The 14128-nt window shown below is 35.9% G+C and overlaps 1 protein-coding gene across 2 annotated transcripts in view; it reads right to left on the reverse strand.

The window, feature by feature from the left end:
* The window catches only part of DACH1 (dachshund family transcription factor 1), a 477973-nt gene that overhangs the window by 272342 nt on the left and 191503 nt on the right, over positions 1–14128 (reverse strand). For both annotated transcript variants that reach the window (XM_019971815.2, XM_070800335.1), the window contains exon 2: positions 7466–7581. In XM_019971815.2, the coding sequence (XP_019827374.2) occupies positions 7466–7581 (116 nt within the window). The remainder of the gene's footprint in view (positions 1–7465; positions 7582–14128) is intronic.

Below are 14128 nucleotides of genomic sequence, written 5' to 3' on the forward strand. Positions count from 1 at the left end.
TTCCTTCTCCAATGCATGAAAGTGAAAAGAGAAAGTGAAGTTGCTCAGTCTTGTCCGACTCTTTGCAACCCCATGGACTGCAGCCTACCAGCCTCCTCCGCCCATGGGATTTTCCAGGCAAGAGTACAGGAGTGGGGTGCCATTGCCTTCTCCGAGAATATTGTATGAGAATCCGACAAATAAAAAGATAATCCACAAAGCTCTGGCTAAATCCACACACCATCCACCAGCATAATCAAAAATGACCCTTAAAATCTGATTTGCTTTTCTCAATGTAAATAAATATCTCTTCTGTCACAGGAGACATCATATTACTAAAAAAAGAAGCAAATAATATCCTGCAATTAGTCAGTTAAGTATATTAGCAACTTCATTACTACAAATCTGCTGAGAGAGAAATTTAAGTGGATTATAACTCTGCGTATGGACCAGTGTAGGCATAGGAGACTACAGAACTCAATAGAAATTTGGAAGAAGGAAACAAATTAGGGAGGAAAGGACTGTAATTTTCTTCTAAATTAAGTAGATGAAAGGCCTGTCCAGAAGTCTAGTAATATGTGGTTATTCAATTAAATCTTTAATAACAATCTTTACTTAAGAACTTTGAAAATATTTTAATTTATGCTAGTAATAACCAGGACATATAATAATTTGACTGAAATGCTTGATTATAATATATACCACATATTTAATAAAGTAAATATATTTATTATCTAGTCTTTCATACAAATGCAATATTTACAGTTAGTTATGAACTACATATTATTCACGTATGTATTAAATTAGGTGTATATCAAGATACTGTGGGTACATTTATATATATGCAGGAATTTTAAAGACTAGTATATTCTATGTTATCATTCTATTCCTGAAAATATTGCTTCTTTAGAACATCAATTTAGAAATATTAATTTCATCAATTACTGTTGATAATGCTGAAATGTAGACATCACAACCCACCAACAAATAATTTACCTCCATTTACCTAGTACACCTCCATCAGGCCCTAGACTCTGCATCTTTAATCTGGAGCCTAACTGTACTTAAATGGGTTTTATAAACTGCATTATAACACCAATGTTGAAATTTGTAACTCTGAGGTTTAATCATGTCTCACAGAAATCCCTTGATAAACATATATTAGCCATATTCCTGAACAAATACTTATGTTGAATATCTGCTTTGTGGCTAGCAGTACTCTACACAATGGCATACTGTGGTAAACAATCACCAAAATCCATTGGTATGGATAACTTTCATACCACACTTGGGGCCCTCTTAATATCTCAACCAGGAACTTTCTGGGTGTGGAAGGCTGACAAGGATCCCAAAGTTATGCTCACATTTTTTAACCTGTGAATGCCTCCTTAAGAGGAGAGTCTTTGGAGATATGATGACACTGATGATTTTGAGATGGGGAGTTGATTTTGGATAAACTGATGTGTCCTAAATACGTCCACATGTGTCCTTTCAAGAGAAAAAAAAGGAGATTTACACACACACAGATACACACACAGACACACACACAAGAATAGGTGGAAATTACGGTCACAAGCCAAGGGAAGCTGGAGTCTCCAGAAGCTCAAAAAGGTAAGGAAACAGGTGCTCCCAAAGAGATTCCAGAGGGAGTGTGGCCCCACCGATAACTTGAGATGGACGTGTGCTGCTTGTTTTTGAATGGTGGCTCAGATGGTAAAGCGTCTGTCTACAATGTGGGAGACCCGGGTTCGAGCCCTGGGTTGAGAAGATCCCCTGGAGAAGGAAATGGCAATCCACTGCAGTACTATTGCCTGGAAAATCCCATGGACAGAGGAACCTGGTAGGCTACAGTCTATGGGGTCGCAAAGAGTTAGACAAGACTGAGCGACTTCACTTTCACTTTCAGAACTGTGACAGAATTGATTTTTTATTTATTGTAGTCACAATATAAGTGGTAATTTGTTACAGTAGCCACAGGAAACTAACAGTGTTCAGTACAAGTTTTAAAATTAAACAAATTATGTGATGAATTTCAAATTTAGGTTAAAGTGCTCACTAGTATCTGACTCTTGCGACCCCATGGACTTTTCCAAGGGTCACGGAATTCTCCAAGCCAGAATAGTAGAGTGGGTTAGCCTTTTCCTTCCCCAGGGGATCTTCCCAACCCAGCGACCGAACCCAGGTCTCCTGCATTGCAGGCTGATTCTTTACCAACTGAGCTATCAGCCTTCCAAAAAGGAAAAAGAAGATAAATTACTTAAAGATAAATTACTTTCTTTTCAAGAAAAATTTAAAGGGAAAAGTACTTGAAATTCTGGTAGCTCAGTGATAAAGAAATACCTGCCAATGCAAGAGATGTGAGTTTGGACCCCTGGGTTGGGAAGATCCCATAAAGAAGGAAATGGCAACGAACCACAGTATTCTTGCCTGGAAAATCCCATGGACAGAGGAGCCTGGCAGGCTGCTTGAGTCCATGGGGTCTCAACAGAGTCAGATAGGACTTAGCCACTAAACAGCAACAACAAACAACATGCATCAGATACTGATAAGTCAAATGCATTACTTTCAAAATGTCCAATGATTAAGTTTCACAAGTATTTCCTACATACAGATGTATGAAAATACATATTTATATATACTGCATAAACATTAATGTCTTAAATGTTTTGTATCATATTTATTCTTTGAGTAAGGCATTCAAAAGATTTTTATGTTTAAATTATTAGTGAAGATGATCAACTCATTTGTGACTGTTTTACTTGTTATTCTTACTTGGGAGCCTCTCCAGGGAATACAATGCATTTGTTATGATAAAGTTCTCAATATGGAAAACACATTTCCACATAATGAATTTTTCCCTTGGAAGTTGGAAAGCTTAATGAATTTAAAATATTACAAATGTTGATACTACAAAAAAAAAAAAAAAAAAAAACAGGTAGTTTGGATGCTGTTGCCAGTTGGTAATATTTAGAAAGAAAAATAAAGCCTATAAACTTTGAAAATGTCTTTGAATTATAAATCCACATGAGAATACTTTCCTATTTTTTTAAGACAAAAATATTTCAACAGAATTGACTCTTGCTAATACTGCCCTAGTATAGTATTATTTCCACAATAGTAAAACTGCATTTATAGGTTCTTACTTTTTAACCATAGTGCCTTTGTGTTTACAATTGCTTTTTTTTAATCCTGATCGCATATTATTTGCCTACAAGGCCACAGTGAGAGAAATGATGTGTCTAAGAAGCAAAACTATGAATCATCTATTCATTTAACTTGAATGTATTTGGGAAAAATAGGTAATGGATAACTTTTTTTAATGAAAAAGGCAAATACTGAGAGTCACTGAGTTATTTCTTAAAACTTACATGAAAATTGTGTTTCAAAACTAGTTTGCATTCTGCCCTAAAGATAAAGTCAAGAAATTGGCCAAATATGCTATCTCAAATTGCACTCCTGGCACAGGAGGGGAGTATTTAGAAGTCCTAAGTAACCCTTTCCTTAATTGTAAAATACACATGATTCTATAAAAAGTATGAATGTTACGGAAATTCTGTTGCTAGGATGAATTTATTTCAAACTGGTATTTATTATCAAAAATGATTTATGATATGTGCTCAGTCCAAATAAATGTAGAGAGCACTACAGGAGGTGTTGTGTTGTGAGACTCTACAAAGAACCTTCTTTCTTTCATTAACTTCCACTTCTGGTTGCTATGGCACCCAGTGACAACCATAAATTTAGAAATTATCACCATCTGCCCACGCCCCCTTCTAAGGTTACACACAAGCCCACTTGAACAACCAAAATAGCAAACAAAAACTCCATAAGCAATTTTAAAGTTTTTTCTTTTCAAATTATAGATACCTAAGTAAATAATCCTAGGGCTGGGAACACACTTTTTAAAAATATAGTCTTTTTTTTTTTTTTTTTAGAAAAGCAAATTCCTTAAGGAAAGATTATAACTTAACTACAGTGTTCAGTTGTTGAAAAGAAAAATGAGGAAATGATTGGAAACAAATTGATAGATTTTTATAAATTATCAAAATAAATAAACTTTTGTCAAGGACCAATTCAGGCAACCTTGAATGTGAATCTGTATCTATTATGCTTTCCAAATGGTAATATTGGAGTACAAAAGTACAGGTCAATATTTATATGCAGTCAATGATGTAATCTTATAAAGGATTTGAGATTTGAGAGTGAGTTGTTTCCTTCTTTGTTCTTTTGAGGTCTATGTGTTTTTGTACTTGTTTTGCTAGTTTTAGAACAATGATTTCCAAGTCATTAAAAGATATTGCGCATGCTAAGTGGCTTCAGTTCTATCCAACTCTTTGCAGCACTATGACTGCAGCCTACCAGGCTCCTCTGTCCATGGGATTCTCCAGGCAAGGATACTGGAGTGGGTTGCCATGCCCAACCCAAGGATCAAACCCATATCTCTTACATCTCTTGTATTGGCAGGTGGGTTCTTTATCAGTAGCACCACCTAGGAATTCCTGGGAAAAAGATGTTTTAAACTCCAAACTCACAGGTCAAAAATATAGAGAAATAGCCTTAAACTACTTTGCTTAATGTAAAAAAAAAAAAAAAAAAATGTTGCTATATCATTTTTTCAATGTTTCAAGAAATAACATATTTTATCTTTCCCACTTTGGGAAAAAATAGCATTTTACTTTTAAAGAAAGTAACAAATATAAATAAAGTTCTGGGACAAAATGTCTATATATCCCTATTGAATCATATTCCCCCAGTACACTAAGTACTCCTTGGGAGAAAAGTGTTCCACGCTTTTGTGAACTATATGATATCTTTACAATGATTAAATTTCCAGCTAATGTTTTAAGATAGAATAAACATGCTCTAGGAGTTTAAGATATTATTCTGTAGTCTCTAAAATTTAGAGACTTCTCCATCTAGAAAAACTTTGTGTAAAAAGAGCAATCATAAGAATATATTAAGATAGCATGATTCACGCACAACAGTCAAACTTCTGGCAGTTTCAAATCTTTGGCCAAATGTCCAAAATTTGAATTAAGTGAATTAGGCAACAGTGAGTTCACAAGACTTGTTTTAAAGCCATTCCCTGGGAACTATAGAGTATTAAACTATCTAAATCCACATCTTCAAATTCAGTCTGCTCTCCTGGTAAGTCTCCATTTCCTCATCCTTCTCTGGAATATGACTCTTAAGGCTTGTTTCAATGTAATGAAGTGAAGTAACTCAGTCGTGTTCGACTCTTTGCAACCCCGTGGACTGTAGCCTACCAGGCTCCTCCCTCCATGGGATTCTCCAGGCAAGAAAACTGGAGTGGGTTGCCGTTTCCTTCTCCAGGGAATCTTCCCAACCCAGGGATCCAACTCGGGTCTCCTGCATTGCAGGGAGATGCTTTAACCTCTGAATCACCAGGGAAGCCCCTTTCAATGTAATAGCTCGAGAGAAATCTTAATTTCTGGGCTCACAACATATTAGTAAGAACAAAAGTTTTTTAAAAAGCACATAAAATGTATGAAATGGTCCTGCTTCAAAAATGAAGTGATGAGTCAAGTTAAAATTACCTTCAGTATCTCTGTTCACCAAGTTAAAAGATATTTCAGAAAGGGATCTATCAAAAATGACTTAATATTTTGATTTTGAGTTTTGGCTTGTGATCTTCAGTTGTTTCAAAACTTCTTACCCCAAAGTTACTTGATGGTCTTAACTGTGGAAGGTGCTGCTATACTTAGATCCTGATGATATCATCTTATCTCACCATCTCTTAGGTGGTGAAGTATTTATTGTTTTCACCTTAAAACACTGGCAGGCAATTTGGAACTAGATCTTCCCTATTTCAATACGAAAACAATCTAGAATACTTTTCACCCCAAACATAACCGATTAGTTAGAATCAACACAAACTTATCAAATACAAAATAATGATTATTAAAATGATTATTTTTAAAGCCCCAGACATATTCATTGAGAAGTCAAAGACTCTTTCTTCTAGCACACCTGAGTCTTTCAATCATAAAACATAAAAAGCTAAGATTTTCTTTCCACCTTGTCTGCACAGCACCAACCCCCTTGCCCAAAATTTGTAAATCAGAAAATTTTATTTAGTTAAATAAAATGTTCATCCTTAACAAAATGCTACCTATTTCATTCCTAAATATCAAATTTGGAATTAGAATTTCAGGCAGTAGGATTCAGTCACTTGTGAATCATGACCTAAATTAACAAATAGGAATGATGATACATGCTCTGTAATTGGGTTATTTTCAGCTATTGATTTCATTTTTCTGTTTCTCAATTTTTCACCTGCAAGCATTAGCATAAAAATATAACTCTTCATTGGAAAGTGAATCATTTACTTTTAAGAACCTTTCATATCTTACTAAAAACTGTAAATACATAAAATGAACAAATAACTTCAAATTCAACTCAGTGGATGTTTGACAAAGGTTCATAAAAGTGAACAAACTGTTCAGACACTGTCACAAAATAAAGGTGAGTTAAAAGAGCCATTCCTTCCAAGGAGCTTTCAATGCAGTATGGAATGTGAAATAAGACACCCGTGATTATATCACAGCCTAGAAAAAGACAAGTGTTACAATAGAAAAAGAAAACACTAACATGGGCATTCAGAGAAAAAAAATGAAGACTTTCTCCTGATCTTGCTAGATTCTCTTTACTGTTCCAGTTATTGTTAAATGACACTTACATATTTATATGTCTATCTCCTCAACAAACTTTCATGATGGCAAGAATAAATAAATACTATATGCTATATAATAATAATTTCATTATGACTATTAGTTTAATTTGTTCTGAGTCTGGATGAAACTTGGAAAGTGAGCAGACATGTGTGAGTAAGTAAAAGAATTAATGAACACATTCAGGTGGTGAAAATCAAATGAGCTATTTTTGCATGCAGTATATTATTAAAGTTGTTTATGACATAGCACTTATGTGGTCAAGAGTATTCTTTTACTTGCACATTGAAAAAATTCTAATAATAAACATCTTTCAGATGCTTCTAATAGAAATAGTTTAGGAAAAAATAGAAGATATTTCTATTTGACATAGTTATGGTCTTTTGTTTGGTTGCATGTTAACCTAGTTTGGAGTTTTTATGGAATGAAATATAAGCTTAGAATCCAGAGATTTGGGTTTGACTAGCCACTGACAGTGATCAGCTGATTGACCTTGGGAAAGTCATTGATTCTCTCTGAGCTAGGGATAATAATTTGTTATTTGATATTAGCAAGAGAATTAATTAGAATAAACCCTAGAACTGTGTTCAATTAAATGTCTTTCATTTTATTTTAAATAAGGAAATGATGATAATCATAATGCAGTTTTGAAATAAATTCTCATCAGTAACATGGTCTTAGTGTGAACAAAATATAGCTGATGAGTGTAAAATCTATGTAAACACAGGTATATATGAAAGCAATGGTGTTGGCTGATTTTGAATATTTTAGGCATCAGTCAGTAGCACTCTTACCTGTTGGTGGGATTATCCCAGGAGACATAAGGCCCGGGACAGAATGTGGCATGATATGAGAGTTCTCTGGGGAGGTGACACTTTGAGTCCTCTTAGGAGGCCTTCCAGGTCTAGAACTGAAACAAACAAACAAAAAATTTTTACAATTAAGCTGTTGTCTTACACATCATTTCAAAGTTGTTTCAAGTGGTAACATGGACTGTAAATAAATTTGTTTCAAGGACGGTTGCTTTTGCAGTTAGATGTAATAGACTTCCATCACTAATTAGATTACATGCTGAATTCATTTTCTTCATTGAAGATCAGCCACTCTTGATGCATAATTCATAGCCTGCACCTCGTTACCTGCTTCTTCATATTAATATCTATACACAGTTTGAATTGCCTCGTTTGCATATGCTAAAGTTCTGCATGCAGCCTTCAGCACGAAAATTATGCACTAACTTGTAATAATTATTACAGTCAGCCTGCTATTGATTTATGAGACTTTTAAAAACCAAATATGTGTAGTACTTGTAATGAATGATATTTTAAGGTTCTTCAGGAAATTAAAAGGCAATGGCTGCCTAAGGAAATGTTCTGCTTGTTTGATTTAATACTACAGTTAGCTGGGAGGTGGAATGAAAGAGTGATTCAGACCTATAGCACATTTTTCGATGATATGTTTTATTACTTTGCACTGCTAGCCTGATATCTAGATGATAAATGACAATACATATCTAATGTGTGAAAAGGTCTTGCAATTTCTTTATTTTTTGTCATTTAAAAGATAAGTCAAGTTATCATTTAACCCTTATTCTATTTAAATGAAGAGCCCCACTAGGTTGCCTTAGTTTAAATATACTAAAAATTCTATTGGAAATGCTTAGGATTATTTGTAGGACATCATTAAGAAATGGCCAGAGTAACATCTTATATCTGACTTTAGAATAATTAAAAATCCTGTTTGTGTTTTAATAGTACTTTTTCACTTGCCTGTTTTACAAGCATAATTTTTAAAATTATCAAAGCAGAAAGTGAAAAGGATACACATATTCACCATTCTTGTATAAGGAAAACATGAAGAATATAATAGCAAGTTTTGAAGCAAACATAATTAGCATTATGTTTCCTCTGTCTGCCTCTGTATCATGAATGTTCATTTATGAAAGGCTTTTCTGTCATTTACTGGCCAATATGTGCCAAGATATATCAAAACCTCCAGATGCATCCTTCATAAGTTAACATTTCCATGTAAGCCTCAACTGAGATCCTTTGCCTTGTCAGAAGATTCAAAGATCCTATCTCTATTATTTAGTGTAAGTAATGTATGTGGTCATTTAACAAATATTGCATTTACTCTTTTTAAAGCAGTGCACTGTGGGGGCTAATTTGGGAGAAGGAGTTCTTAGTCTTTAAGAGCTTATACTCTTGTCAAGCGGGACAAATCTGGTACATAAAGAACTAGGATGCAAATTCAAATGTGCTGTGTCCTAACCAAGTTGCAGTCTGAACACTAATGTGGAAAAGCTGGATAATGATAGATAACTCCCTGTTGGAGTTAAGATTTCATTGCCCTGGGAGATTAGAACAGAATTCTGAATGATGAGTTGGACATGGAGAGAAAAAGAACAGAAATCACACTTCAATGGGAATGTGAGAAAGGAATGGAAACCTGAAAATGTGTGAATGTACAAGATTTTTTTTCCAATAAGTTGAAACAGGTCAAATAAAATAAGTGGCAGAAATCCATACTGTAGACTTACTGCCTAGGGCCAGATCCTGGAGGACTTTGAACCAAGAGTAAGTAGATTGTGTATCTGTTTAGGCAGCTAACCAATAAGGACACTGTCCTGTGAATACTGAAACATCTCTCAGGCTACTTACTCTCTGTAATTACTCTTCATCCTCAGTTGATTCTCTAACTTATATTATGAGCCTAGAGCCCACCAACAGTGCTCTGCTAGTCTCCACTCTCCCTGAGTGATTTCTTCTATTAACATTACTGATATGATAAGGAATAACTGCTAAATCTTATCTACAGCCTGATCTTTCTCCTGGGATTCACACGGATTAATGCCTGTCTACTGGAAATCCCTGCTTATGTTCTATAATAATCTAAGATTCAGTTTGTCCAAATTTGAACTCAGCATCTTCTCCATTAAAACCTACTTTTCCTTGGTTAATCAAAATGGCACCTAATTGACTAAGCCAAAAATCCAAGACTCGGCTGTGTGTTTCCCTTCCTTGTACACTCAAATATTATCCCAATGATGATATCTCTCTATGCCCACACCTGTATTCCAGATCAATCCCTCCTTCTTTATTTGATCTACTATCACAGCTCTTTCAAGACCTACCCTCAGCTTTGCCCCATGCTAGAGCTGAAAGTGAAGTCTAGATAACTCTCTGTACTGATTTTGGAAGGATTTTTTTTTTTTTTTTAATCATGTTTTTCAACTGCTTAAAGGCATCAGTGACTTCCCAGGTGACACAGTGGTAAAGAATCTGCCTGCCAAAGCAGGAATCACAAAGAGACATGAGTTCAAATCCCTGGGTCAGGAAGATCCCTTGGAGTAGAAAATGGCAACCCACTCCAGTATTCTTATCTGGAAAATTCTATGGAGACAGGAGCCTGGCAAGCGACAGCCCACAGAATCACAAAGAGTTGAGCATGACTGAGCAACTGAGCACGTACACAAAGATACCAACAGTTCCCTATAGCATTGACACTCCTTAGATGGCACCCCACTCCCGTACTCTTGCCTGGAAAATCCCATGGACAGAGGCGCCTGGTAGGCTGCAGTCCATGGCATCGCTAGGAGCTGGGCATGACTGAGCGACTTCCCTTTCACTTTTTACATTCATGCATAGGAGAAGGAAATGGCAACCCACTCCAGTATTCTTGCCTGGAGAATCCCAGGGACGGGGGTGCCTGGTGGGCTGCCGTCTATGGGGTCGCACAGAGTTGGACACGACTGAAGCGACTTAGCAGCAGCAGCAGCAGCAGCACTGTAACAAGGCCTTTCAATACTTAGCCCTGGTCTACATTTCCAATCTCATCCTGTTTTTCCCACATTCATTGCTCATATTTGGCCTTAATGAATTTATTATCAGTGTCCCATGTTGCTTCGATCTCCTAATATCCTACCTCTATACAAGTCACTGTCTTTGTCATCTAAGACTTTTATTACTTCAACCCACCCTCAGCCCCCTTTTACTGACTAAACATTCATCATCCTTCCTACCAATGCCTTCTATTGAGTATTCCTTCTATGCACTATGACGGTTCACGGCGAATAATTCTATTTTAGCCTTTTCTGCACTAACTATAGTAATCTGCTTATTTATTTCACTCCCAAGACTGTATGGTAGAAAGTACTTTTTTGTTGTTGTTGTTAAAATACCTCAGTTAAAATAGCTCAGTGTATGTATTTAAATAAATTTTAATTCAATTCGTTAAAACTTTCACCACAATTCTTCAAATTCCTCACCAATTCCAGTAGTCTCCAAGATTCCAGGAAATGAAAAGTGAGACGCAAAAGAAATTTGGGATTCTGAGTCTAAAGATGCTAAATATCCATCTGAAGCTCAAAGAAAAATAAGTATCAAAAGAACTCAAACAAGATGCCATGAAAAAAGTGTGAAAGGAAAAGGAAGTTAAGATTTGAAAGTTTTAGTTCTTGAATTTGTTTTGCTTTTAAAGAAGATGAAACTGTTCAGCAGTACTTTATTATTCAGGCCACAGGAGCTGTCTTCACAGCCTTCACTCAGGAAGTAGAAGTCAGGCTACTAAGTAGGAACACTTTATTTCACACTGTGATTAGGAGAGACCCAGTGGGCTCTTTTCACCCTAGATAGCTCCTGCCCAATCTATCAAGTTGCCTCCAACCTCACCAATAGAGATTTACTGCTTTTAGACTGGAAGATTTAAGATATTTTAAAGCCTTCCATTAAAATGCAAATATCCTTGGTGGTGGTGACACCCTAAAACAATCTGCACACACTCTACTAGGGATGACTTTGCAATTAGGGGAGAGCAGGCAATGGCAACCCACTCCAGTACTCTTGCCTGGAAAGTCCCATGGACAGAGAAGCCTGGTAGGCTTCAGTTTATGGGGTCACTAAGAGTCGGGCACGACTGAGTGACTTCACTTTCACTTTTCACTTTCATGCATTGGAGAAGGAAATGGCAACCCACTCCAATGTTCTTGCCTAGAGAATCCCAGGGACGTCGCACAGAGTTGGACACGACTGAAGCGACCTAGCAGCAGCAGCAGCAATCTTAAGATACCTAGGTAAATAATAGGGGAAGTGGGACGAACTCCAAAGAAAGATTTCCAAGGAAAGACAGGTCATTTATCCTTTTCCCTAAGAACAAGAGGAAGCTATTCTTGGAATTATAGGAGACTTCTTGGTTGCTGGGGAAGTTAGGTTTGTTGATTAACAAGACTTTCCTCTATCCCTTATGACCTATAGTTAAGTCTCCTTATCGACAGGCTTGGTGTATTACCTTTACTGCACTCTTGATCACTAACTGCTAGAGGATTTAAGTCTAGAAAATCTAGGAAGATAACTTAATCATAAAATACTTAGATATTTAAATTACTTTCAAGAGAAATTTAAGGAACTTCCAGGAGAAACTGTGTAGTGCAGTGCTCAGAAACACGGGTTATACTCTCTGGATAGATCTCACTTTAAATAGTAGTTCCAACCTATTTATTAGAAGGTGTGACCTTGATCAAGCCACTTAACTTCTGTGAATATCTGACTAAATCAGCATTTTTTTTTTTAATGGGCCTGTTTGTTTTGTTAGAAATAAGTTATTCTTGGGAAGAAAAACAACAACTTCACTGAAAAGAGGAATGAAACAGTTAGCAAAGGCACTTCTTCAGGGAATGATCAATTGCTTCAACAGCAGACACCTTCAAGCCTCCTTACTACACCAGTAACCCAGCTCTACCCCCAGAGTATCAGAGCAGCTGAACTCTCTTAGTTCTAATCAAAGCAGAAGACCTCACTTAAATAAATTATTACCCTTAATAGCTTGACTGAAATCAAAATTTATGGCTTTGGTAATTGTTTTTGCCAGCTTCACACATGAGCCACGGTGCAGCCTTGAGTATTTTCACCTGCTTGCATTAAAAGAGTAGGGTAATCACTAGAGATGACTGCACTTAGTATCTCACTTACCTAGGAATCCACTCAGGCTTATGGTTTCCTGCAGTTCCACGAAATCAGAAAGATTTCTTTTGCAGAGAGATCAGTGGGTGGGTGTCTCTCCTTTGTCTACATCATTAAATCAGTCTCAGGTTAATCTCTGTCTCTCCCCTAACTGTACAATGGTTACCAACTCTTCCACTTAGTGTGCTTATTCAGTATAAATATCTAACTTAACTCAAAGAGGCTAAGTCCATCAAAATACTGAGAGATATCTGAATGTTGGAGGGCACTTGACAGACTGTGCAACCCCTAACCTCCTCCACAAGCATCATCTTCTGCTAACCTCTTCAGCAGTTCTTGGGAAGTTAAGTTCAACTCTTCTCCTGGGACTGGAGCAGAGAAACCCGTGAAATCCAGAAACAGACTGTGATAGCTATAAATCGGAAAATGCAATAGTCACTGCTTAGCAGAAATTTAGGTTCCAAATCCTACCTATTTAGAGAAAGGCAAGAAGGATGCTATTCAATCATACAATTCCTTCCTCCATGTATCTAAAGGACAGGAGCTACTGTACAACAAGCAATTGCATAGACATAAAAGTTATGAGAATAAAGACCCCCGTTTCTTTGAGACAGAATATAAAATTAAATAGCCTGTGGGATAACAATGAAGAAGAAAAATACACGGCAGCCAGTGAGCACTGATTTTAGTCTTGGGACACAACAAGCATTAGGGATAAAAGCAGCTCGCTCCATTCATCAAGAAGAGTTCATTTGCCCTCTTGAATCTATTTACCCAAAAAGTACCAGTTGTGTGTTTACATTCTGCATAATTTTCTTCTATTAAGTTTCCTCAAAACCAAGCCAAAAAAAATGAGAAATGTATTCATATATATGAACTGCATATATACTAGTATTTCTGATTGGAAAGATACAATTTGCTTAATGATTTATACTCCCATTTGAATATTATGGAGTCAGAAAGAGTGATGTCTATGAGGAATGTCTGATAATATAAAGAAGTTCTTATGTTCTAAATGAAAGATACAGACTTCGATATATGGCATACTGGAGCACAAAAGAGAGAAATTAAGTAAAAAAATGCAATATATATACATAGAAAAAAAAGACTAGAAAACATACTAGACTATTTTGTACATACATATATTTTATATAAAACACACATACTATTAAGACGTTTATCACTGAATAGAGAATTCTAGTTTTTTTTATATCTGAAGGTTTTAGTTTCTCTGTCATACACATCAAAGAACTTATGGTGGACAAATCATGATCCTGGCTCATTTTGATCCTGAGGTTTACCTCTATCCATAGCAGAAACCAGGTATAATTTATCCTTTTAATCTTTCTTTTCCATCTCAATTTTAAAATATTTAATAAATTAAAATAAATAAATTTAAATTAAAAAAAAACATGATTATATGTAAAAATATTACCCTTGTGAGAACTTTTTTTTCCCATGGAAGAAAAGCTATGACCAACCTAGGCAGCATATTAAAAA

Source organism: Bos indicus, chromosome 12 (assembly GCF_029378745.1).
Source record: "Bos indicus isolate NIAB-ARS_2022 breed Sahiwal x Tharparkar chromosome 12, NIAB-ARS_B.indTharparkar_mat_pri_1.0, whole genome shotgun sequence".
NCBI lineage: Eukaryota > Metazoa > Chordata > Mammalia > Artiodactyla > Bovidae > Bos > Bos indicus.